The sequence below is a fragment of the Ascaphus truei genome, chromosome 8 (assembly GCF_040206685.1).
Source record: "Ascaphus truei isolate aAscTru1 chromosome 8, aAscTru1.hap1, whole genome shotgun sequence".
Classification (NCBI taxonomy): domain Eukaryota; kingdom Metazoa; phylum Chordata; class Amphibia; order Anura; family Ascaphidae; genus Ascaphus; species Ascaphus truei.
This window is the reverse complement of record NC_134490.1, coordinates 154,604-179,149: the sequence shown is the minus strand read 5'-3', so window position 1 is coordinate 179,149 and position 24,546 is coordinate 154,604. Positions and strand designations below refer to the sequence as shown.

Here is a 24,546-nt window from a genome sequence, read left to right as displayed (position 1 = left end):
GCGGGGGTGGGAGCGGGAGAGGGAGGGTGGGAGCGGGAGTGGGAGGGTGGGAGCGGGAGTGGGAGGGTGGGAGCGGGAGAGGGAGGGTGGGAGCGGGAGAGGGAGGGTGGGAGCGGGAGGGTGGGAGTGGGAGGGTTGGGAGCGGGAGAGGGAGGGTGGGAGCGGGAGTGGGAGGGTGGGAGCGGGAGAGGGAGGGTGGGAGAGGGAGGGTGGGAGCGGGAGGGTGGGAGCGGGAGTCTGTACGTGACCAGGGCACGTGTGTTGGCACGTGGAGTGCTCACCTGGGACTGGTAATCGCGCAGCACCCACGGGGAACACGGGATACTGCGTCAGGTCCCTGACCGTGCGGCCGGACACACCGTTCACAAACATCAAGTACTCCAAGTTCCCCACCTCCCGTCGTCAGGGGACACGGCAAGATCACGGGTCACATGTTCACATACAAATGTACACAGTTTTGCCGTGTGCTTTATTGTGGGTTAACCCTTTAATAACAACAAACATACAAGGAGTGACGTGTGTCGCCCCCCGGGGGCTCCGTCCAGCTGCTGCGAGCGCCGGCTCAGTAACGCCGGTCCCAAGTGCATGTGCCATATACAGTATGCACACGCAACATGTACACACACGTGCATGTGCCATATACAGTATGCACACGCAACATGTACACATACGTGCATGTGACATACACAGTATGCACACGCAACATGTACACACACGTGCATGTGCCATATACAGTATGCACACGCAACATGTACACACAAGTGCATGTGACATACACAGTATGCACACGCAACATGTACACACAAGTGCATGTGACATACACAGTATGCACACGCAACATGTACACACAAGTGCATGTGCCATATACAGTATGCACACGCAACATGTACACACAAGTCGTGCGGTCACTGGGACACGGTGTTTAAGGCTGGGGGATTTGGGGGCTCAGAATCCCGCCTTTAACCCCGTCCCTGCCGTGCAGAGCAATGTGTTGCAGACCGCTCTGGCAGGGAAGGGGTTAAGATGAAGGGTATACTCACTGTGCTCTACACACACACTGTGCTCTGCACACCCACACACATACACACACTATACACACTTTGCTCTGCACACACATAGTATACACACTGTGCTCTGCACACACACACACACACACACACACACACACAATACACACTGTGCTCTGCACACACACACACTATACACACACACACACACACACACACACACACACACACACACACACACACACACACACACACACACACACACACACTGTCCTCTGCACACACATAGTATATACACTGTGCTCTGCACATACACACACACACACACACACACACACACGGTATACACAATGTGCTCAGCACACACACGCACACACTATACACACTGTGCTCTGCACACACACGCACACACACGCACACGCACACACACGCACACACACAGGGTATACACACTATGCTCTGCACACACATAGTATACACACTGTGCTCTGCACACACACACACACACACACACACACACACACACACACACACACAGGGTATACACAATGTGCTCAGCACACACATAGTATACACACTGTGCTCTGCACACACACACACACACACACACACACACACACACACACACACACACACACACACACACACACACACACACACACACAGGGTATACACAATGTGCTCAGCACACACACACACACACACCACTGGCAAAGCCCGCATACCTGCCACTTTTGCAGCATCACCTTCTCACCTGCGGGAATCCTGCAAAACACGGGTATAGAATCAGACACACGCATGTGCCACGCAGATCACACAGTGACATGTGAGGGGGGAGCACATGTTGGGGGTAGCAGGGGGTAAACATCGGCTTATGATGGACCACCTATTGAATCACTTGGGTCTCCCGCTCCCCCTAATCCTCCCCGTCACACACTCCTACTCCCCCTCACACTCCCACGCTCCCCCCTCACACTCCCACGCTCCCCCCTCACACTCCCACGCTCCCCCCCTCACACTCCCCCGCTCCCCCTCACACTCCCCCGCTACCCCTCACACTCCCCCGCTACCCCTCACACTCCCCCGCTACCCCTCACACTCCCCCCTCACACTCCCACGCTCCCCCCTCACACTCCCACGCTCCCCCCTCACACTCCCACGCTCCCCCCCTCACACTCCCACGCTCCCCCCCTCACACTCCCACGCTCCCCCCTCACACTCCCACGCACCCCCCTCACACTCCCACGCACCCCCCTCACACTCCCACGCTCCCCCCCTCACACTCCCACGCTCCCCCCCTCTCACTCCCCCGCTACCCCTCACACTCCCCCGCTACCCCTCACACTCCCCCGCTACCCCTCACACTCCCCCGCTACCCCTCACACTCCCCCGCTACCCCTCACACTCCCCCGCTACCCCTCACAATCCCCCGCTACCCCTCACAATCCCCCGCTACCCCTCACAATCCCCCGCTACCCCTCACACTACCCCGCTCTCCCTCACACTACCCCGCTCTCCCTCACACTCCCCCGCTCCCCCTCACACTCCCCCGCTCCCCCTCACACTCCCCCGCTACCCCTCACACTCCCCCGCTACCCCTCACACTCCCCCGCTACCCCTCACACTCCCCCGCTACCCCTCACACTCCCCCGCTACCCCTCACACTCCCCCGCTACCCCTCACACTCCCCCGTTATCCCTCACACTCCCCCGTTACCCCTCACACTCCCCCGTTACCCCTCACACTCCCCCGCTACCCCTCACACTCCCCCGCTACCCCTCACACTCCCCCGCTACCCCTCACACTCCCCCGCTACCCCTCACACTCCCCCGCTACCCCTCACACTCCCCCGTTACCCCTCACACTCCCCCGTTACCCCTCACACTCCCCCGTTACCCCTCGTTACCCCTCACACTCCCCCGTTACCCCTCACACTCCCCCGCTACCCCTCACACTCCCCCGCTACCCCTCACACTCCCCCGCTACCCCTCACACTCCCCCGCTCCCCCTCACACTCCCCCGCTACCCCTCACACTCCCCCGCTACCCCTCACACTCCCCCGCTACCCCTCACACTCCCCCGCTACCCCTCACATTCCCCCGCTACCCCTCACACTCCCCCACTACCCCTCACACTCCCACACTCCCCCTCACACTCCCACACTCCCCCTCACACTCCCACGCCCCCCCTCACACTCCCACGCCCCCCCTCACACTCCCCTTCACACTCCCCCGCTACCCCTCACACTCCCCCTCACACTCCCCCGCTACCCCTCACACTCTACCCGTTACCCCTCACACTCCCCCGCTACCCCTCACACTCCCCCGCTACCCCTCACACTCCCCGTTACCCCTCACACTCCCCGTTACCCCTCACACTCCCCGTTACCCCTCACACTCCCCCGCTACCCCTCACACTCTACCCGTTACCCCTCACGCTCCCCCGCTACCCCTCACGCTCCCCCGCTACCCCTCACGCTCCCCCGCTACCCCTCACGCTCCCCCGCTACCCCTCACGCTCCCCCGCTACCCCTCACGCTCCCCCGCTACCCCTCACGCTCCCCCGCTACCCCTCACGCTCCCCCGCTACCCCTCACGCTCCCCCGCTACCCCTCACTCTCCCCCGCAACCCCTCACGCTCCCCCGCTACCCCTCACGCTCCCCCGCTACCCCTCACGCTCCCCCGCTACCCCTCACGCTCCCCATCAACCCCTCACGCTCCCCCGCTACCCCTCACGCTCCCCCGCTCCCCCTCACGCTCCCCATCAACCCCTCACGCTCCCCCCGCTACCCCTCACGCTTCCCCGCTACCCCTCACGCTCCCCCGCTACCCCTCACGCTCCCCCGCTACCCCTCACGCTCCCCATCAACCCCTCACGCTCCCCCGCTACCCCTCACGCTCCCCCGCACACTCCCCCGTTACCCCTCACACTCCCCCGTTACCCCTCACACTCCCCCGTTACCCCTCACACTCCCCCGTTACCCCTCACACTCCCCCGCTACCCCTCACACTCCCCCGCTACCCCTCACACTCCCCCGCTACCCCTCACACTCCCCCGCTATCCCTCACGCTCCCCCGTTACCCCTCACGCTCCCCCGTTACCCCTCACACTCCCCCGCTACCCCTCACGCTCCCCCGCTACCCCTCACGCTCCCCCGCTACCCCTCACGCTCCCCCGCTACCCCTCACGCTCCCCCGCTACCCCTCACTCTCCCCCGCAACCCCTCACGCTCCCCCGCTACCCCTCACGCTCCCCCGCTCCCCCCTCACGCTCCCCCGCTACCCCTCACGCTCCCCATCAACCCCTCACGCTCCCCCGCTACCCCTCACGCTCCCCCGCTACCCCTCACGCTCCCCATCAACCCCTCACGCTCCCCCGCTACCCCTCACGCTTCCCCGCTACCCCTCACGCTCCCCCGCTACCCCTCACGCTCCCCCGCTACCCCTCACGCTCCCCATCAACCCCTCACGCTCCCCCGCTACCCCTCACGCTCCCCCGCACACTCCCCCGTTACCCCTCACACTCCCCCGTTACCCCTCACACTCCCCCGTTACCCCTCACACTCCCCCGTTACCCCTCACACTCCCCCGCTACCCCTCACACTCCCCCGCTACCCCTCACACTCCCCCGCTACCCCTCACACTCCCCCGTTACCCCTCACACTCCCCCGTTACCCCTCACACTCCCCCGCTACCCCTCACACTCCCCCGCTACCCCTCACACTCCCCCGCTACCCCTCACACTCCCCCGCTACCCCTCACACTCCCCCGCTACCCCTCACACTCCCCCGCTACCCCTCACACTCCCCCGCTACCCCTCACACTCCCCCGCTACCCCTCACACTCCCCCGCTACCCCTCACACTCCCCCGCTCCCCCTCACACTCCCCCGCTACTCCCCTGCTCCCTCTCACACTCCCCCCCTCTCCCTCACTCCCCCGCTACTCCCCTGCTCCCTCTCACACTCCCCCGCTCCCCCTCACACTCCCCCGCTCCCCCTCACACTCCCCCGCTCCCCCTCACACTCCCCCGCTCCCCCTCACACTCCCCCGCTCTCCCTCACACTCCCCCGCTCTCCCTCACACTCCCCCGCTCTCCCTCACACTCCACCGCTCTCCCTCACACTCCACCGCTCTCCCTCACACTCCCCCGCTCTCCCTCACACTCCCCCGCTCTCCCTCACACTCCCCCGCTCTCCCTCACACTCCCCCGCTCTCCCTCACACTCCCCCGCTCTCCCTCACACTCCCCCGCTCTCCCTCACACTCCCCCGCTCTCCCTCACACTCCCCCGCTCTCCCTCACACTCCCCCGCTCTCCCTCACACTCCCCCGCTCTCCCTCACACTCCCCCGCTCTCCCTCACACTCCCCCGCTCTCCCTCACACTCCCCCGCTCTCCCTCACACACCCCGCTCTCCCTCACACTTCCCCTCACACTCCTCAGTCTGGTGAGAGGGTCAAGTCTCTCTTAAAGAGATGTATCTGGTTAGAGTGCGCGAGCCTGTGGGGAAGTGTGCGTGTGTGCGTGTGCGCGCGTGCGTGTGCGCGCGTGCGTGTGCGCGTGTGTGTTTGTATTCACACTGTGTTCACAAGCTTTGTGTTTGGACGAGCCCTACACACAGGCCTCTTAACAACAACTTTCGTTTATAGCAACCGGGGCAGCCGAGAGACAGCCCCAACCGGAGCAGCCAAGAGACAGCCCCAACCAGAGCAGCCGAGAGACAGCCCCAACCGGAGCAGCCGAGAGACAGCCCCAACCGGAGCAGCCAAGAGACAGCCCCAACTGGAGCAGCCGAGAGACAGCCCCAACCGGAGCAGCCAAGAGACAGCCCCAACTGGAGCAGCCGAGAGACAGCCCCAACTGGAGCAGCCAAGAGACAGCCCCAACCGGAGCAGCCGAGAGACAGCCCCAACCGGAGCAGCCGAGAGACAGCCCCAACTGGAGCAGCCGAGAGACAGCCCCAACCGGAGCAGCCGAGAGACAGCCCCAACCGGAGCAGCCGAGAGACTGTCCCAACCGGGGCAGCCGAGAGACAGCCCCAACCGGGGCAGCCGAGAGACAGCCCCAACTGGAGCAGCCGAGAGACAGCCCCAACTGGAGCAGCCAAGAGACAGCCCCAACCGGAGCAGCCGAGAGACAGCCCCAACCGGAGCAGCCGAGAGACAGCCCTAACCGGAGCAGCCGAGAGACAGCCCCAACCGGAGCAGCCGAGAGACAGCCCCAACCGGAGCAGCCGAGAGACTGTCCCACCCGTGAGAGACAGAGAGAGACTCGTGAGAGACCCATGAGAGACACACAGTAAGAGACCCATGAGAGACACAGACCAACAACTATGAGAGAGGCACAGAGAGACCCGTGAGAGACGCACAGAGAGAACCGTGAGAGACGCAGACAGAGAGACAGACACAGAGAGACCGGTGAGAGACACACAGAGAGACCCGTGAGAGACGCACAGAGAGACCCATGAGAGACGCACAGAGAGACCCGTGAGAGACGCACAGAGACCCGTGAGAGACACACAGAGAGACCCGTGAGAGACGCACAGAGAGACCCGTGAGAGACGCACAGAGAGACCCGTGAGAGAGACACAGAGAGACCCGTGAGAGAGACACAGAGAGACCCGTGAGAGAGACACAGAGAGACAGACACAGAGAGACCGGTGAGAGACGCACAGAGAGACCCGTGAGAGACGCAGACAGAGAGACAGACACAGAGAGACCGGTGAGAGACATACAGAGAGACCCGTGAGAGACGCACAGAGAGACCCGTGAGAGACGCACAGAGAGACGCACAGAGAGACCCGTGAGAGACGCACAGAGACCCGTGAGAGACGCACAGAGAGACCCGTGAGAGACACACAGAGAGACCCGTGAGAGACGCACAGAGAGACCGGTGAGAGACGCACAGAGAGACAGACACAGAGAGACCCGTGAGAGAGACACAGAGAGACCCGTGAGAGAGACACAGAGAGACCGGTGAGAGACGCACAGAGAGACCGGTGAGAGACGCACAGAGAGACAGACACAGAGAGACCCGTGAGAGACGCACAGAGAGACCCATGAGAGACGCACAGAGAGACAGACACAGAGAGACCGGTGAGAGACAAACAGAGAGGCCCGTGAGAGACGCACAGAGAGACCCGTGAGAGACGCACAGAGACCGTGAGAGACGCACAGAGAGAACCGTGAGAGACGCACAGAGAGACCCGTGAGAGACGCACAGAGAGACCCGTGAGAGACGCACAGAGAGACCCGTGAGAGAGACACAGAGAGACCCGTGAGAGACGCACAGAGAGACGTGTGAGAGACGCACAGAGAGACCCATGAGAGACGCACACAGAGACCCGTGAGAGACGCACAGAGAGACGCGTGAGAGACGCACAGAGAGACCCGTGAGAGACGCACAGAGAGTCCCGTGAGAGACGCACAGAGAGACAGACACAGAGAGACCCGTGAGAGACGCACAGAGAGACGCACAGAGAGTCCCGTGAGAGACGCACAGAGAGTCCCGTGAGAGAGACACAGAGAGACCCGTGAGAGACGCACAGAGAGACAGACACAGAGAGACCCGTGAGAGACGCACAGAGAGACGTGTGAGAGACGCACAGAGAGACCCGTGAGAGACACACACAGAGACCCGTGAGAGACGCACAGAGAGACCCGTGAGAGAGACACAGAGAGACCCGTGAGAGACGCACACAGAGACCCGTGAGAGAGGCACAGAGACCCGTGAGAGAGGCACAGAGACCCGTGAGAGACGCACAGAGAGACGCGTGAGAGACGCACAGAGAGACGCGTGAGAGACGCACAGAGAGACCCGTGAGAGACGCACACAGAGACCCGTGAGAGAGGCACAGAGACCCGTGAGAGAGGCACAGAGAGACCCGTGAGAGAGGCACAGAGACCCGTGAGAGAGGCACAGAGACCCGTGAGAGAGGCACAGAGACCCGTGAGAGAGACACAGAGAGACCCGTGAGAGACGCACAGAGAGACCCGTGAGAGACGCACAGAGAGACAGACACAGAGAGACCCGTGAGAGACGCAAAGAGAGACAGACACAGAGAGACCCGTGAGAGACGCAGACAGAGAGACAGACACAGAGAGACGCACAGAGAGACCCGTGAGAGACGCAGACAGAGAGACAGACACAGAGAGGCCCGTGAGAGACGCAGACAGAGAGACCCGTGAGAGACGCACAGAGAGACAGACACGGAGAGACCCGTGAGAGACGCACAGAGAGACAGACACGGAGAGACCCGTGAGAGACGCACAGAGAGACAGACACGGAGAGGCCCAGTAAGAATGTCTCGGGCACGAGTGTCTCTCTGGGCAGTAGAGGGTGCTGCGTTTTAGTGTCGCTGCCAGTGAAACAGACGGTGTATTTGCCCCTCCGGCAGGGGGGGGGGGGGGTTACAGCAACAGCCCCACAATGCCCCCCACAGTGATACTCACCCCCCCTCGGTGGGAAGCTCCAGTCCCGGGGGGATTATTTTTTGTATAGCGTATTTATAGCGCCAGCTGATGTTATTCACACAACTAACGGGAACGTGGCGTGAGATTCAGCGCTCCGTGGTTCCCGCGGGCGATAAAAACACAAACAGCGCTGATCGCTTTCATATTCTGTATGTGTAGTGCCGTCCGTGTCTGTACCGCCCTACCACACGCTACTAAATCATATTACATGCAATACACACGGAATAAGCGCTCCAAACATAGCAGCACACGCAGCTCCTGTCCCAAAGGGCTGACAATCTAAGTCAGGGCTGGCCAACTCCAGTCCTCAAGTGCCACCAACAGCTCAGGTTTTCAGGATATCCCTGCTTCAGCACAGGTGCTGCAGTCTTCCACCGAGCCACTGATTGAGCTGAAGCAGGGATAACCTGAAGACCTGACCTGTTTGGTGGCCCTTGAGGACTTCGGCACCCCTGGTCTAAGCCGTGTGTCGGTGGGAGGGTGTTGTGGGAAGTGCATCTGCAGGGGGCGCTAGCGTGGCGGATATCGAGGGGAGGGGTATTCCACGGGCGAGGGGCAGGGAGAAAGGTCTCAGGCCAGACATGAGGGCAACGATTTCATGTGGCCGGGCTCAGCCAGACTTCTATTAATGATTCCAGTTACGTGGCATTAGGGCCTGTTATTGCCCCTATGGGGGTAGTTGGGCCCAGTGATTTGCCCTTGTATGGGCGTGGCTAGGTTCTTTTGGTTGGGGTGTTAAGGGCTGGATATTTGCCCCTAGTTGGGGTATTGTTGGCTATTTTACAAATCTTTCTCTGGTTTTCTTTTTTCTTCTAGAACTTGCTGACCTCACAGAGCTCCAGAGCAGAGTGTCAGTTCTTCTGCCGAGGACAGAGTGGTGGGGGACGGGGGGGCAGGAGGTGGTAAGAGCCTGCGCCCCCAGACTATGCTTATGTGAGGTGCTGAACCCCCCCACAGCCAGCCAAAAACCCAGTCACCTCTCAGCCCCGCTCTGAGACAGCAGCACCTGCAGCCATGGCTAAGCGGTGAGAAGGGGATGCGCGGTGTTACCGGGACGTGCGGTGTTACCGGGAGGGACGCGCGGTGTTACCGGGATGTGCGGTGTTACCGGGAGGGACGCGCGGTGTTACCGGGAGGGACGCGCGGTGTTACCGGGAGGGACGCGCGGTGTTACCGGGAGGGACGCGCGGTGTTACCGGGAGGGACGCGCGGTGTTACCGGGAGGGACGCGCGGTGTTACCGGGAGGGACGCGCGGTGTTACCGGGAGGGACGCGCGGTGTTACCGGGACGTGCGGTGTTACCGGGAGGGACGCGCGGTGTTACCGGGAGGGACACGCTGTGTTACCGGGAGGGACGCGCGGTGTTACCGGGAGGGACGCGCGGTGTTACCGGGAGGGACGCGCAGTGTTACCGGGAGGGACGCGCGGTGTTACCGGGAGGGACGCGCGGTGTTACCGGGAGGGACGCGCGGTGTTACCGGGAGGGACGCGCGGTGTTACCGGGAGGGACGCGCGGTGTTACCGGGAGGGACGCGCAGTGTTACCGGGAGGGACGCGCAGTGATACCAGGATGTGCGGTGTTACCGGGAGGGATGCGCAGTGTTACCAGGATGTGCGGTGTTACCGGGAGGGACGCGCGGTGTTACCAGGATGTGCGGTGTTACCGGGAGGGATGCGCAGTGTTACCGGGATGTGCGGTGTTACCGGGAGGGACGCGCGGTGTTACCGGGATGTGCGGTGTTACCGGGAGGGATGGTGTTACCGGGAGGGACGCGCGGTGTTAACAGGATGTGCGGTGTTACCGGGAGGGACGCGCAGTGTTACCGGGAGGGACACGCAGTGATACCGGGGCGCGCAGTGTCACCAGGGTGCACAGGGCACACCGACATCACAAACAGGACGTGTGATGACATGTCACATACATGCGCACACAGAAACTGACTGTATACACGAGGGTTCCCTCCCAGCACACGGGCAGAGGCAGAGCCCCTATAGCAGCCACGCGTGTCCCTCTCTCTCTCTCTCTGTCACTCGCTCCCCCTGTCTCTCTCTCGCTCCCGCTGTCTCTCTCTCGCTCCCGCTGTCTCTCTCTCGCTCCCGCTGTCTCTCTCTCGCTCCCGCTGTCTCTCTCGCTCCCGTTGTCTCTCTCTCCCCCGTTGTCTCTCTCTCGCTCCCGTTGTCTCTCTCTCGCTCCCGTTGTCTCTCTCTCCCCCGTTGTCTCTCTCTCCCCCCTGTCTCTCTCTCGCTCCCGCTGTCTCTCTCTCGCTCCCCCTGTCTCTCCCCCGCTCCCCTCGTCTCTCCCTCGCTCCCTGTCTCTCCCTCGCTCCCCCTGTCTCCCCCTCGCTCCCCCCGTCTCTCCCTCGCTCCCCCCGTCTCTCCCTCGCTCCCCCCGTCTCTCCCTCGCTCCCCCTGTCTCTCCCTCGCTCCCTGTCTCTCCCTCGCTCCCCCTGTCTCTCCCTCGCCCCCCCTGTCTCTCCCTCGCTCCCCCTGTCTCTCCCTCGCTCCCCTGTCTCTCCCTCGCTCCCCCTGTCTCCCCCTCGCTCTCTTCCCATGACTCTGCATCTTATCCCTTTCTGCTAACGATCTCCCAGGCTCGTTACCAGGTTACAGAGTCACAGAGGCGGGCAGCAGCGGCAGTGACCGGGGTAAGAGGGAGTCACCCCCCCCAGGGCAGCGGGGTGCAGGGGGGTACAGAGGGGGGCAGCAGCGGCGGTGATCCAGGGTAAGAGGGAGTCACCCCCCCCCCTCTTATGCATAGCAGGGCGGGGGTATGGGGGGGTCCCCTCTTATGCAGAGCGGTGTTATGGGGGGTCCCCTCTTATGCATAGCGGTGTTATGGGGGGTCCCCTCTTATGCATAGCGGTGGTATGGGGGTCCCCTCTTATGCATAGCGGTGTTATGGGGGGGCACTCTTATGCATAGCGGTGTTATGGGGGGGCCCCTCTTATGCAGAGCGGTGTTATGGGGGGTCCCCTCTTATGCATAGCGGTGTTATGGGGGTCCCCTCTTATGCATAGCGGTGTTATGGGGGGGGCCCTCTTATGCATAGCAGTGTTATGGGGGGTCCCCTCTTATGCATAGCGGTGTTATGGGGGGGGTCCCCTCTTATGCATAGCGGTATTATGGGGGGTCCCCTCTTATGCATAGCGGTGTTATGGGGGGGGTCCCCTCTTATGCATAGTGGTGTTAGGGGGGGTCCCCTCTTATGCATAGCGGTGTTATGGGGGCCCCCTCTTATGCATAGCGGTGTTATGGGGGCCCCCTCTTATGCATAGCGGTGTTATGGGGGGTCCCTTCTTATGCATAGCGGTGTTATGGGGGGGCCCTCTTATGCATAGCGGTGTTATGGGGGCCCCCTCTTATGCATAGCGGTGTTATGGGGGTCCCCTCTTATGCATAGCGGTGTTATGGGGGGTCCCCTCTTATGCATAGCGGTGTTATGAGGGTCCCCTCTTATGCATAGTGGTGTTATGGGGGGTCCCCTCTTATGCATAGCGGTGTTATGGGGGGTCCCCTCTTATGCATAGCGGTGTTATGGGGGTCCCCTCTTATGCATAGCAGTGTTATGGGGGGTCCCCTCTTATGCATAGCGGGGGTATGGGGGGGTCCCCTCTTATGCATAGCGGTGTTATGGGGGGTCCCCTCTTATGCATAGCGGGGGTATGGGGGGGGTCCCCTCTTATGCATAGCAGTGTTATGGGGGGTCCCCTCTTATGCATAGCGGTGTTATGGGGGTCCCCTCTTATGCATAGCGGTGTTATGGGGGGTCCCCTCTTATGCATAGCTGTGTTATGGGGGGTCCCCTCTTATGCATAGCGGTGTTATGGGGGTCCCCTCTTATGCATAGCAGTGTTATGGGGGGTCCCCTCTTATGCATAGCGGTGTTATGGGGGGTCCCCTCTTATGCATAGCGGTGTTATGGGGGGTCACCTCTTATGCATAGCTGTGTTATGGGGGGTCCCCTCTTATGCATAGCGGTGATATGGGGGTCCCCTCGTATGCATAGCAATGTTATGGGGGGTCCCCTCTTATGCATAGCGGTGTTATGGGGGTCCCCTCTTATGCATAGCAGTGTTATGGGGGGTCCCCTCTTATGCATAGTGGTGTTATGGGGGTCCCCTCTTATGCATAGCGGTGTTATGGGGGGTCCCCTCTTATGCATAGCGGTGTTATGGGGGGTCCCCCTCTTATGCACAGCGGTGTTATGGGGGTCCCCTCTTATGCATAGCGGTGTTATGGGGGTCCCCACTTATGCATAGCGGTGTTATGGGGGGGGGTCCCCTCTTATGCATAGCGGTGTTATGGGGGTCCCCTCTTATGCATAGCGGTGTTATGGGGGGTCCCCCTCTTATGCACAGCGGTGTTATGGGGGGGGGGGGGGGGGGGTTCCTTTGTCATTGTAACTTCCTCCTGTGACGGGGTCACAGAGCGCCCCCCCGTGGGAGCCGGAACCCAGCGCTAATTACTTCATTAGATCAGCACCGCTCTGTTACCCTTAACTACGTGGCTGCTGGAGAGAACTGCAGAGAGACTCTGGCTGCCCCCCTTCCCTGACACGGACCCCCTTATACAGCCCTGCAGTCCTATTCCGAGAGGCCCAATACCCCTCCTCCCCCAACAACACCTTCTTACACACATACACAGCCTCAGCGCTGATCCTCCCACATCAAAGACCAGTTTCTGGCACACTAGCAAAGAGTTGGCGGGGCCGGCAGGACCAAACTCTCAGAATAACACGAGTCTGTCCCGGAGACGCCCGGAGACGCCCGGAGACGCCCGGAGACGCTGGAACCTGAAGTGGGATGCATGCCAGTGCCCTTATCTCTCCCTTATCCTGCGCCATTATTATTATTATCCCAGGGGCGGCCAACTCCAGTCCTCAAGGGCCACCAACAGGTCAGGTTTCAGGATATCCCTGCTTCAGCACGACTGACATGCAGCCACCTGTGCTGAAGCAGGGATATCCCTAACACCTGACCTGTTGGTGGCCCTTGGGGACCGGCGTTGTCCGCGCCTGCTCTGTCCCAATGACCCATTATACAAGCAGAGGAAGCCCGCACACTGTATGTGGGGGGCTGCAAACAGGACTGGCAGTCACCCCCTGTAGATAGAAACATACATATTTGCCCATTGTTTGCCTGCGTTCCCGGCAGACGGACCCTGCCTGTTATTATATTGCTGATATCAGCCGCGGAGATTTAACCCATTAACCCCAGCGCTGCCGTTCTCTCCGCGCCTGCGCGGGACATGCAGCGTTTCCGTGGCTGTGGTGACGCCTCCGTTCGCGCCTCCCTCCCTCTGTCTGTCGGATGATTAATGAGAACGTTTAGCACCCGAGGGGAATGTAAGGACACAAGATGCTACATCAAAGGACGCTGCGCTCTGGGGCACACCTACTCAGGCGCAACAATACACAGACACCCACCCCGAGGGCAATCTCAGGCCCCCCCCACCCCCATCCTGCTCTGTCCCCACGCCGTGTCACCCTGCTCTGTCCTCCCGCCCTGTCACCCTGCTCTGTCCTCCCGCCCTGTCACCCTGCTCTGTCCTCACGCCCTGTCACCCTGCTCTGTCCTCACGCCCTGTCACCCTGCTCTGTCCTCACGCCCTGTCACCCTGCTCTGTCCTCACGCCCTGTCACCCTGCTCTGTCCTCACGCCCTGTCACCCTGCTCTGTCCTCACGCCGTGTCACCCTGCTCTGTACTCACGCCGTGTCACCCTGCTCTGTACTCACGCCGTGTCACCCTGCTCTGTCCTCACGCCGTGCCACCCTGCTCTGTCCTCACGCAGTGTCACCCTGCTCTGTCCTCCCGCCCTGTCACCCTGCTCTGTCCTCACGCCCTGTCACCCTGCTCTGTCCTCACGCCGTGTCACCCTGCTCTGTACTCACGCCGTGTCACCCTGCTCTGTCCTCACGCCGTGTCACCCTGCTCTGTCCTCACGCCGTGTCACCCTGCTCTGTCCTCACGCCGTGTCACCCTGCTCTGTCCTCACGCCGTGTCACCCTGCTCTGTCCTCATGCCCTGTCACCCTGCTCTGTCCTCACGCCGTGTCACCCTGCTCTGTCCTCACGCCCTGTCACTCTGCTCTGTCCTCACGCAGTGTCACCCTGCTCTGTCCTCACGCCCTGTCACTCTGCTCTGTCCTCACGCCCTGTCACTCTGCTCTGTCCTCACACCGTGTCACCCTGCTGTCCCCACGCCGAGTTACACTGCTCTGTCCTCACGCCGTGTCACCCTGCTCTGTCCTCACGCCGTGTCACCCTGCTCTGTCCTCACACCGTGTCACCCTGCTCTGTCCTCACGCCCTGTCACCCTGCTCTGTCCCCACGCCGAGTTACACTGCTCTGTCCTCACGCCGTGTCACCCTGCTCTGTCCTCACGCCGTGTCACCCTGCTCTGTCCCCACGCCGTGTCACCCTGCTCTGTCCTCACGCCGTGTCACCCTGCTCTGTCCTCACGCAGTGTCACCCTGCTCTGTCCTCACGCCCTGTCACCCTGCTCTGTCCTCACGCCGTGTCACCCTGCTCTGTCCTCACGCCGTGTCACCCTGCTCTGTCCTCACGCCCTGTCACCCTGCTCTGTCCTCACGCCGTGTCACCCTGCTCTGTCCTCATGCCGAGTCACCCTGCTCTGTCCTCCACGCCTCGTCACCCTACTCTGTCCTCACGCCGTGTCACCCTGCTCTGTCCTCACGCCCTGTCACCCTGCTCTGTCCTCACGCCGTGTCACCCTGCTCTGTCCTCACGCCCTGTCACCCTGCTCTGTCCTCACGCCTCGTCACCCTACTCTGTCCTCACGCCGTGTCACCCTGCTCTGTCCTCACGCCCTGTCACCCTGCTCTGTCCTCACGCCGGGTCACCGTGCTCTGTCCTCACGCCCTGTCACCGTGCTCTGTCCTCACGCCGTGTCACCCTGCTCTGTCCTCACGCCGAGTCACCCTGCTCTGTCCTCACGCCGAGTCACCCTGCTCTGTCCTCACGCCGAGTCACCCTGCTCTGTCCTCACGCCGTGTCACCCTGCTCTGTCCTCACGCCGTGTCACCCTGCTCTGTCCTCACGCAGTGTCACCCTGCTCTGTCCTCACGCAGTGTCACCCTGCTCTGTCCTCACGCCGTGTCACCCTGCTCTGTCCTCACGCAGTGTCACCCTGCTCTGTCCTCACGCCGTGTCACCCTGCTCTGTCCCAACGCCGTGTCACCCTGCTCTGTCCTCACGCAGTGTCACCCTGCTCTGTCCTCACGCAGTGTCACCCTGCTCTGTCCTCACGCAGTGTCACCCTGCTCTGTCCTCACGCCGTGTCACCCTGATCTGTCCTCACGCCGTGTCACCCTGCTGTCCTCACGCCGGTCACCGCGCTCTGTCCTCACGCCCCGTCACCCTGCTCTGTCCTCACGCCGTGTCACCCTGCTCTGTCCTCACGCCCTGTCACCCTGCTCTGTCCTCACGCCCTGTCACTCTGCTCTGTCCTCATCACCCTGCTCTGTCCTCACGCCGAGTCACCCTGCTCTGTCCTCACGCCGAGTCACCCTGCTCTGTCCTCACGCCGTGTCACCCTGCTCTGTCCTCACGCCGTGTCACCCTGCTCTGTCCTCACGCAGTGTCACCCTGCTCTGTCCTCACGCAGTGTCACCCTGCTCTGTCCTCACGCCGTGTCACCCTGCTCTGTCCTCACGCAGTGTCACCCTGCTCTGTCCTCACGCCGTGTCACCCTGCTCTGTCCCAACGCCGTGTCACCCTGCTCTGTCCTCACGCAGTGTCACCCTGCTCTGTCCTCACGCAGTGTCACCCTGCTCTGTCCTCACGCAGTGTCACCCTGCTCTGTCCTCACGCCGTGTCACCCTGATCTGTCCTCACGCCGTGTCACCCTGCTGTCCTCACGCCGGTCACCGCGCTCTGTCCTCACGCCCCGTCACCCTGCTCTGTCCTCACGCCGTGTCACCCTGCTCTGTCCTCACGCCCTGTCACCCTGCTCTGTCCTCACGCCCTGTCACCCTGCTCTGTCCTCACGCCGTGTCACCCTGCTCTGTCCTCACGCCGTGTCACCCTGCTCTGTCCTCACGCCGTGTCACCCTGCTCTGTCCTCACGCCCTGTCACCCTGCTCTGTCCTCACGCAGTGTCACCCTGCTCTGTCCTCACGCCCCGTCACCCTGCTCTGTCCTCACGCCCTGTCACCCTGCTCTGTCCTCACGCCCTGTCACCCTGCTCTGTCCTCACGCAGTGTCACCCTGCTCTGTCCTCACGCCCCGTCACCCTGCTCTGTCCTCACGCCCTGTCACCCTGCTCTGTCCTCACGCCGTGTCACCCTGCTCTGTCCCAACGCCGTGTCACCCTGCTCTGTCCTCACGCCCTGTCACCCTGCTCTGTCCTCACGCAGTGTCACCCTGCTCTGTCCTCACGCCCTGTCACCCTGCTCTGTCCTCACGCCGTGTCACCCTGCTCTGTCCTCACGCCGTGTCACCCTGCTCTGTCCCAATGCCGTGTCACCCTGCTCTGTCCTCACGCCCTGTCACCCTGCTCTGTCCTCACGTCGTGTCACCCTGCTCTGTCCTCACGCCGTGTCACCCTGCTCTGTCCTCACGCCATGCCACCCTACTCTGTCCTCACGCCGTGTCACCCTGCTCTGTCCTCACGCCCTGTCACCCTGCTCTGTCCTCACGTCATGTCACCCTGCTCTGTCCTCACGCCGTGTCACCCTGCTCTGTCCTCACGCCGTGTCACCCTGCTCTGTCCTCACGCCGTGTCACCCTGCTCTGTCCTCACGCCGTGTCACCCTGCTCTGTCCTCACGCCGTGTCACCCTGCTCTGTCCTCACGCCGTGTCACCCTGCTCTGTCCTCATGCTGTGTCACCCTGCTCTGTTTGGAAAGTTCTGTACATGTGAAAAAGAGACCTGTGAGGTTTGGAAAACTGTACATGTGATGAAGAGACCTGTGTGGTTTGGAAAGCTCTGTACATGTGAAGAAGAGACCTGTGTGGCTTGCTATCATTCCAAATTAGATTAAGAGCTTTACCACGGTATTCAACAGTTCTCACATTTCTTGAATACAGACACAGTACCACTACTTTTTGCTTTGCCACTCCAACCACTGCACCGTGGTTTACACCCTGCAACATGCCTCAGGTCCCTAGATGGCGCTTATTAATAATTCTGATCCTTATTGTGTCACTGATGAATGAATACGCGGTTTGGGGCCTGTGAAGCCTCCCCTGAGTTTGCCTTTTCATTGCAGGAAGATGGCGAAAGGCAAAGGAGGCCCCAAGGGCAAGAAAATCACCCTGAAAATAGCCAAGAACGCCATCCGGCTCACGTTCGATGGCAAGCGCCGGCTGGACCTCTCCAAGATGGGCATCGCCGCCATGCCCAAGTGCCTGCTGAAGCTAAGCGACGTAGAAGAGCTGGACCTGAGCCGCAATCAGCTGCGCAAGGTGCCAGACTGGATCCAGCGCTTCCAGAACCTGCGCTTGTTGGACCTTCACAGTAACCTCATTGAGAAGCTGCCAGAGTCCATCGGCGAGCTGCAGGCGCTACTGCACCTCAACGTCTCCAACAACAAGCTGACCACGAAGGGCCTCCCCATGGAGCTGAGCCAACTGAAGAACCTCCGCCAACTCAACCTAGGTCTCAACTTCATCAACATGCTGCCCACCACTCTGGGGGCCCTGAAAGAGCTCAAGGAGGTGGGTCTGTTTGACAACCACCTCACCTCGGTGCCCACCAGCATCCTACAACTGCCCAAACTCAAGAAGCTCAACGCCAAGCGGAACCCCATCCCGGCCACGGATGAGGAGTTGGAGGCCGAGGAGCAGGAGACCATCCGCAGGGTGGAGGCGCTTTGCCTTGTAAACGAGAAGGACCTGTGCAGCCCCTGTGCGGCCAAGTGCCAAGAGGAGAAGAACAAGATGAGCAATCTGAAAAGCATGGTCACCCCCGTAATGAGGAGGTCCATCTTCACCAACCTGGTGACCCCAAACTCCACGGCCAAAGAAAGCCAGGCAGAGTGGAGGTGAAGAGAGGAGGGAGAGGAGGGAGGGGAGGGAGAAGAGGAGAAAAGGAAAACGGGGCGGTGATGGAGAGGAGAGTGGGAGAGAGAAAGAAAAGGATGCAAAAAAGATGGAGTAAAGGTGTAGATGGGAGGGAAAGGAAGAGGGAGAGAAAGAAGAGGGGCTGAGATAAAGGGGGAGGAAAAAGCGAGAGGGAGGACAGGATGGAGCAGGGAGGTGGGAGTGACAGTCTCCCACCTACAAGTGATATCCTGACCCCATAAACCTGACATTGCCACAAACCTGCCTTGTGCTCGTTATTCTCGGCTGAAGGAGCCGGTGGGGTTGTGTGTGTCTGGGGGACCCGGGACCCCACAGAAGCTCCAGCTGTGTCAGGGGTGCATGTGAGCCTGCGTCATTTCAACCCTACTTGTATTGTGCGCACCTTGGTACAACACGGCGCCCGTCGCGGCAAAACACTGCGCCCGTCGTGGCAAAACGCTGCGCCCGTCGCGGCAAAACGCTGCGACCGTCGCGGCAAAACGCTGCGACCGTCGCGGCAAAACACTGCGACCGTCGCGGCAAAACACTGTTAACACTGTCGGGGAGGGTATCCGGGGAAGGGTCCCGGGGAGGGGTCTCGGGGAAGGGTCCCGGGGAGGGGTCCCGGGGAAGGGTCCCGGGGAGGGTACCCGGGAGGGGTCCCGGGGAAGGGTCCCGGGAGGGGTCCCGGGGAGGGTCTCGGGGAGGGGTCCAGGGGGTGGGGTCCCGGGGAGGGGTCCCGGGGGTGGGGTTCCGGGGAGGGGTCTCGGGGAGGGTCCCAGGGGTGGGGTCCCGGGGAGGGGTCCCGGGGCGGGGTCTTGGGGAAGGGTCCCGGGGAGGGGTCCCGGGGAGGGTCTTTGTGGAGGGTCTCGGGGAGGGTCCCGGGGGTGGGGTCCCGGGGAGGGGTCTCGGGGAGGGTCCCGGGGAGGGGTCTCGGGGAGGGGTCCCGGGGAGGGGTCTCGGGGAGGGTCCCGGGGGTGGGGTCCCGGGGAGGGGTCTCGGGGAGGAGTCCCGGGGGAGGGTCCCGGGGAGAGTCTCGGGGAGGGTCTCGGGGAGGGTCCCGGGGGTGGGGTCCCGGGGAGGGGTCCCGGGGAGAGGTCTCGGGGAGGGTCCCGGGGGTGGGGTCCCGGGGAGGGTCCCGGGGAGGGGTCTCAGGGAGGGGTCTCGGGGAGGGTCTCGGGACCCCAGAATGTAGAACTGTTAGTTCAATGTCTGAAATTCATCATTACGTTTTAATCAAACACACATAAAACATTTCTATAACTGTGTGGTAGCATTAAATGACCCCGCAGCGCCGTGACATGGACACACAGGTATAGGACATAGGTATGCACGGGGACTAGTGGCAGCTCACGTGGCGTTACATGAGGAGGAGCCACAGAACGGGCCACAGAACGGGCCACAGGGAGTTCTGAGCTTACCGGATATTCTGGGATTCCTCTCCTTTCCCTTTCTGAGACGGCGTCACGGACTGAAACCTGCAGAGCCAGAACATGCGTGTAACTGCACATGGCAGAGCCAGAACATGCGTGTAACTGCACATGGCAGAGCCAGAACATGCGTGTAACTGCACATGGCAGTCAGAACATGCGTGTAACTGCACATGGCAGAGTCAGAACATGCGTGTAACTGCACATGGCAGCGTCAGAACATGCGTGTAACTGCACATGGCAGAGTCAGAACATGCGTGTAACTGCACAGAGCAGAGCCAGAACATGCGTGTAACTGCACATAGCAGTCAGAACATACGCGTAACTGCACATAGCAGAGTCAGAACATGCGTGTAACTGCACATGGCAGAGTCAGAACATGCGTGTAACTGCACATGGCAGAGTCAGAACATGCGTGTAACTGCACAGAGCAGAGCCAGAACATGCGTGTAACTGCACATAGCAGAGTCAGAACATACGCGTAACTGCACATGGCAGAGTCAGAACATACGCGTAACTGCACATGGCAGAGTCAGAACATACGTGTAACTGCACAGAGCAGAGCCAGAACATGCGTGTAACTGCACATAGCAGAGTCAGAACATGCGTGTAACTGCACATGGCAGAGTCAGAACATGCGTTTAACTGCACATAGCAGAGCCAGAAAATATGGCTGACAGGATGCAGTGCAGGAAGGTGACATGGCTGACAGGACGCAGCGCAGGATAGTGACGCAGCGCAGGATAGTGACGCAGCGCAGGATAGTGACGCAGCGCAGGACGGTGACGCAGCGCAGGATAGTGACGCAGCGCAGGATAGTGACGCAGCGCAGGACGGTGACGCAGCGCAGGATAGTGACGCAGCGCAGGATAGTGACGCAGCGCAGGATAGTGACGCAGCGCAGGACGGTGACGCAGCGCAGGATAGTGACGCAGCGCAGGACGGTGACGCAGCGCAGGATAGTGACGCAGCGCAGGATAGTGACGCAGCGCAGGACGGTGACGCAGCGCAGGATAGTGACGCAGCGCAGGACGGTGACGTGGCTGACCGGACGCAGCGCTGACAGTTACCATTTTATCGCTGTGGTAATGTCTTTATTGGGAAAGACAAGAAACTTGGAGATTCTGCTCCGGAAATATATTTCTAGAGCAATTTCCTGAAAAACAAACATTGTCCACGTGTCAGCAAGACGCGCGCGGTCCACGTGTGCATGGACAGGCGTGTGCACGAGGTCAGGTGTGCGTGCCAGGTGGGGCGAGTGCATGGGCGTGTGTGTTAGGGCGGGCGTGCATGCCAGGTTGGGCGTGTGCATGGTAGAGCGGGCGTGCATGTAGGTCTGTGTGCGTGCCATGTTGGGGCGTGTTAGGTCGGGCGTGCATGCCATGTTGGGCGTGTGCATGGTTGGCTGGGCGTGCATGCGTGTCAGTTGGGGCGTGTGCTTGGTTGTGTGGGCGTGTGTTGGGTGTGCATGCCCTTTGGGTGTGTGCATGGTTGGGAGGGCGTGCATGCATGTCAGGTTGGGCGTGTGCGTGGTTGGGTGGGCGTGCATACGTGTCAGGTTGGGCGTGTGCATGGTTGGGTGGTTGTGCATGCGTGTCAGGCGGGGCGTGTGCATGGTTGTGTGGGTGTGTGCATGGTTGGGTGGGCGTGCATGCGTGTCAGGTTGGGCGTGTGCATGGTTGGGTGGGCGTGCATGCGTGTCAGGTTGGGCGTGTGCATGGTTGGGTGGGCATGCATCCGTGTCAGGTGGGGCGTGTGCACGGTTGGGTGGGCGTGCATGCGTGTCAGGTGGGGTGTGTGCTTGGTTGTGTGGGCGTGTGTTGGGTGTGCATGCCATGTTGGGCGTGTGCATGGTTGGGTGGGCATGCATCCGTGTCAGGTGGGGCGTGTGCATGGTTGGCTGGGCGTGCATGCGTGTCAGGTGTGGCGTGTGCATGGTTGGGTGGGCGTGCATGCGTGTCAGGTTGGGCGTGTGCACGGTGGTTGGGTGGGCGTGCATGCGTGTCAGGTTGGGTGTGTGCATGGTTGGGTTGGCGTGCATGCGTGTCAGGTTGGGCGTGTGCACGGTTGGGTGGGCGTGCATGCGTGTCAGGTTGGGTGTGTGCACGGTTGGGTGGGCGTGCAGGCGTGTCAGGTTGGGCGTGTGCATGGTTGGGTGGGCGTGCATGCGTGTCAGGTTGGGCGTGTGCACGGTTGGGTGGGCGTGCATGCGTGTCAGGTTAGGCGTGTTCACGGTTGGGTGGGCGTGCATGCGTGTCAGGTTGGGTGTGTGCACGGTTGGGTGGGGGTGCAGGCGTGTCAGGTTGGGCGTGTGCATGGTTGGGTGGGCGTGCAGGCGTGTGCATGGTTGGGTGGGCGTGCATGGTTGGGTGGGCGTGCATGCGTGTCAAGTTGGGCGTGTGCATGGTTGGGTGGGCGTGCAGGCGTGTCAGGTTGGTCGTGTGCATGGTTGGGTGGGCGTGCAGGCGTGCAGGCGTGTCAGGTTGGGCATGTGCACGGTTGGGTGGGCGTGCAGGCATGTCAGGTTGGGCGTGTGCATGTTTGGGTGGGCGTGCAGGCGTGTCAGGTTGGGCGTGTGCATGGTTGGGTGGACGTGCAGGCGTGTCATGTTGGGCGTGTGCATGGTTGGGTGGGCGTGCAAGCGTGTCAGGTGGGGTGTGTGCATGGTTGGCTGGGCGTGCATGTGTGTCATGTGGGGCGTGTGCATGGTTGGGTGGGCATGAATGGGTGTCAGGTGGGGCGTGTGCATGGTTGGCTGGGCGTGCATGCGTGTCAGGTGTGGCGTGTGCATGGTTGGGTGGGCGTGCATGCTGTCAGGTGTGGCATGTGCATGGTTGGGTGGGCGTGCATGCGTGTCCGGTGGGGCGTGTGCATGGTTGGGTGGGCGTGCATGCGTGTCCGGTGGGCGTGTGCATGGTTGGGTAGGTGTGCATGCGTGTCTGGTGGGGCGTGTGCATGGTTGGGTGAGTGTGCATGCGTGTCCGGTGGGGCGTGTGCATGGTTGGGTGGGTGTGCATGCGTGTCAGGTGTGGTGTGTGCATGGTTGGGTGGGTGTGCATGCGTGTCAGGTTGGGCGTGTGCATGGTTGGGTGGGCATGCATGCGTGTCAGGTTGGGCGTGTGCACGGTTGGGTGGGCGTGCATGTGAGTCAGGTTGGGCGTATGCATGGTTGGGTGGGCGTGCAGGAGTGTCAGGTTGGGCGTGTGCATGGTTGGGTGGGCGTGCAGGCGGGGCGTGTGCATGGTTGGGTGGGCGTGCAAGGTTGGGTGTGTGCACGGTTGGGTGGGCGTGCATGTGTGTCAGGTTGGGTGTGTGCACGGTTGGGTGGGCGTGCAGGCGGGGTGTGTGCACGGTTGGGTGGGCGTGCATGCGTGTCAGGTTGGGTGTGTGCACAGTTGGGTGGGCGTGCATGCGTGTCAGGTTGGGCGTGTGCATGGTTGGGTGGGCGTGCAGGCGTGTCAGGTTGGGCGTGTGCATGGTTGGGTGGGCGTGCATGCGTGTCAGGTTGGGCGTGTGTATGGTTGGGTGGGCGTGCAGGTGTGTCAGGCGGGACGTGTGCATGGTTGGGTGGGCGTGCATGCGTGTCAGGTTGGGTGTGTGCACGGTTGGGTGGGCGTGCAGGCGGGGCGTGTGCATGGTTGGGTGGGCGTGCATGCGTGTCAGGTTGGGCGTGTGCACGGTGGTTGGGTGGGCGTGCATGCGTGTCAGGTTGGGTGTGTGCATGGTTGGGTTGGCGTGCATGCGTGTCAGGTTGGGCATGTGCACGGTTGGGTGGGCGTGCATGCGTGTCAGGTTGGGTGTGTGCATGGTTGGGTTGGCGTGCAGGCGTGTCAGGTTGGGCGTGTGCATGGTTGGGTGGGCGTGCATGCGTGTCAGGTTGGGTGTGTGCACGGTTGGGTGGGCGTGCATGCGTGTCAGGTTAGGTGTGTTCACGGTTGGGTGGGCGTGCATGCGTGTCAGGTTGGGTGTGTGCAAGGTTGGGTGGGCGTGCAGGCGTGTCAGGTTGGGCGTGTGCATGGTTGGGTGGGCGTGCAGGCGTGTCAGGTTGGGCGTGTGCATGGTTGGGTGGGCGTGCATGCGTGTCAGGTTGGGCGTGTGCATGGTTGGGTGGGCGTGCAGGCGTGTCAGGTTGGGCGTGTGCATGGTTGGGTGGGCGTGCAGGCGTGTCAGGTGGGGCGTGTGCATGGTTGGCTGGGCGTGCATGTGTGTCAGGTTGGGCGTGTGCATGTGTGTCAGGTTGGGCCTGTGCATGGTTGGGTGGGCGTGCAGGCGGGGCGTGTGCACGGTTGGGTGGGCGTGCATGCGTGTCAGATTGGGCGTGTGCATGGTTGGGTGGGCGTGCAGGCGTGTCAGGTTGGGCGTGTGCTTGGTTGGGTGGGCGTGCAGGCGTGTCAGGTTGGGCGTGTGCATGGTTGGGTGGGCGTGCAGGCGTGTCAGGTTGGGCGTGTGCACGGTTGGGTGGGCGTGCAGGCGGGGCGTGTGCATGGTTGGGTGGGCGTGCATGCGTGTCAGGTTGGGTGTGTGCACGGTTGGGTGGGCGTGCATGCGTGTCAGGTGGGCATGTGCACGGTTGGGTGGGCGTGCAGGCGGGGCGTGTGCACGGTTGGGTGGGC

At 61.8% G+C, this 24,546-nt stretch overlaps 2 protein-coding genes across 4 annotated transcripts in view; one reads left to right on the top strand and one right to left on the bottom strand.

The window, feature by feature from the left end:
- LOC142501019 (WD repeat- and FYVE domain-containing protein 4-like) overlaps window positions 1-401 on the bottom strand; it is a 90,556-nt gene extending 90,155 nt beyond the window's left edge. For all 3 annotated transcript variants that reach the window (XM_075610260.1, XM_075610259.1, XM_075610261.1), the window contains exon 1: window positions 282-401. The gene's annotated coding sequence lies outside the window, so the exon portion shown is untranslated. The remainder of the gene's footprint in view (window positions 1-281) is intronic.
- A 5,213-nt stretch (window positions 402-5,614) lies between these two features.
- LRRC18 (leucine rich repeat containing 18) lies at window positions 5,615-18,952 on the top strand. Its single transcript, XM_075610258.1, has 3 exons — window positions 5,615-6,304; window positions 9,295-9,503; window positions 17,711-18,952. The coding sequence occupies exons 2-3, from the start codon at window positions 9,493-9,495 to the stop codon at window positions 18,486-18,488; spliced, it is 789 nt and encodes a 262-aa protein (XP_075466373.1). The 5' UTR covers window positions 5,615-6,304; window positions 9,295-9,492; the 3' UTR covers window positions 18,489-18,952.
- The last annotated feature ends 5,594 nt before the right edge of the window (window positions 18,953-24,546 follow it).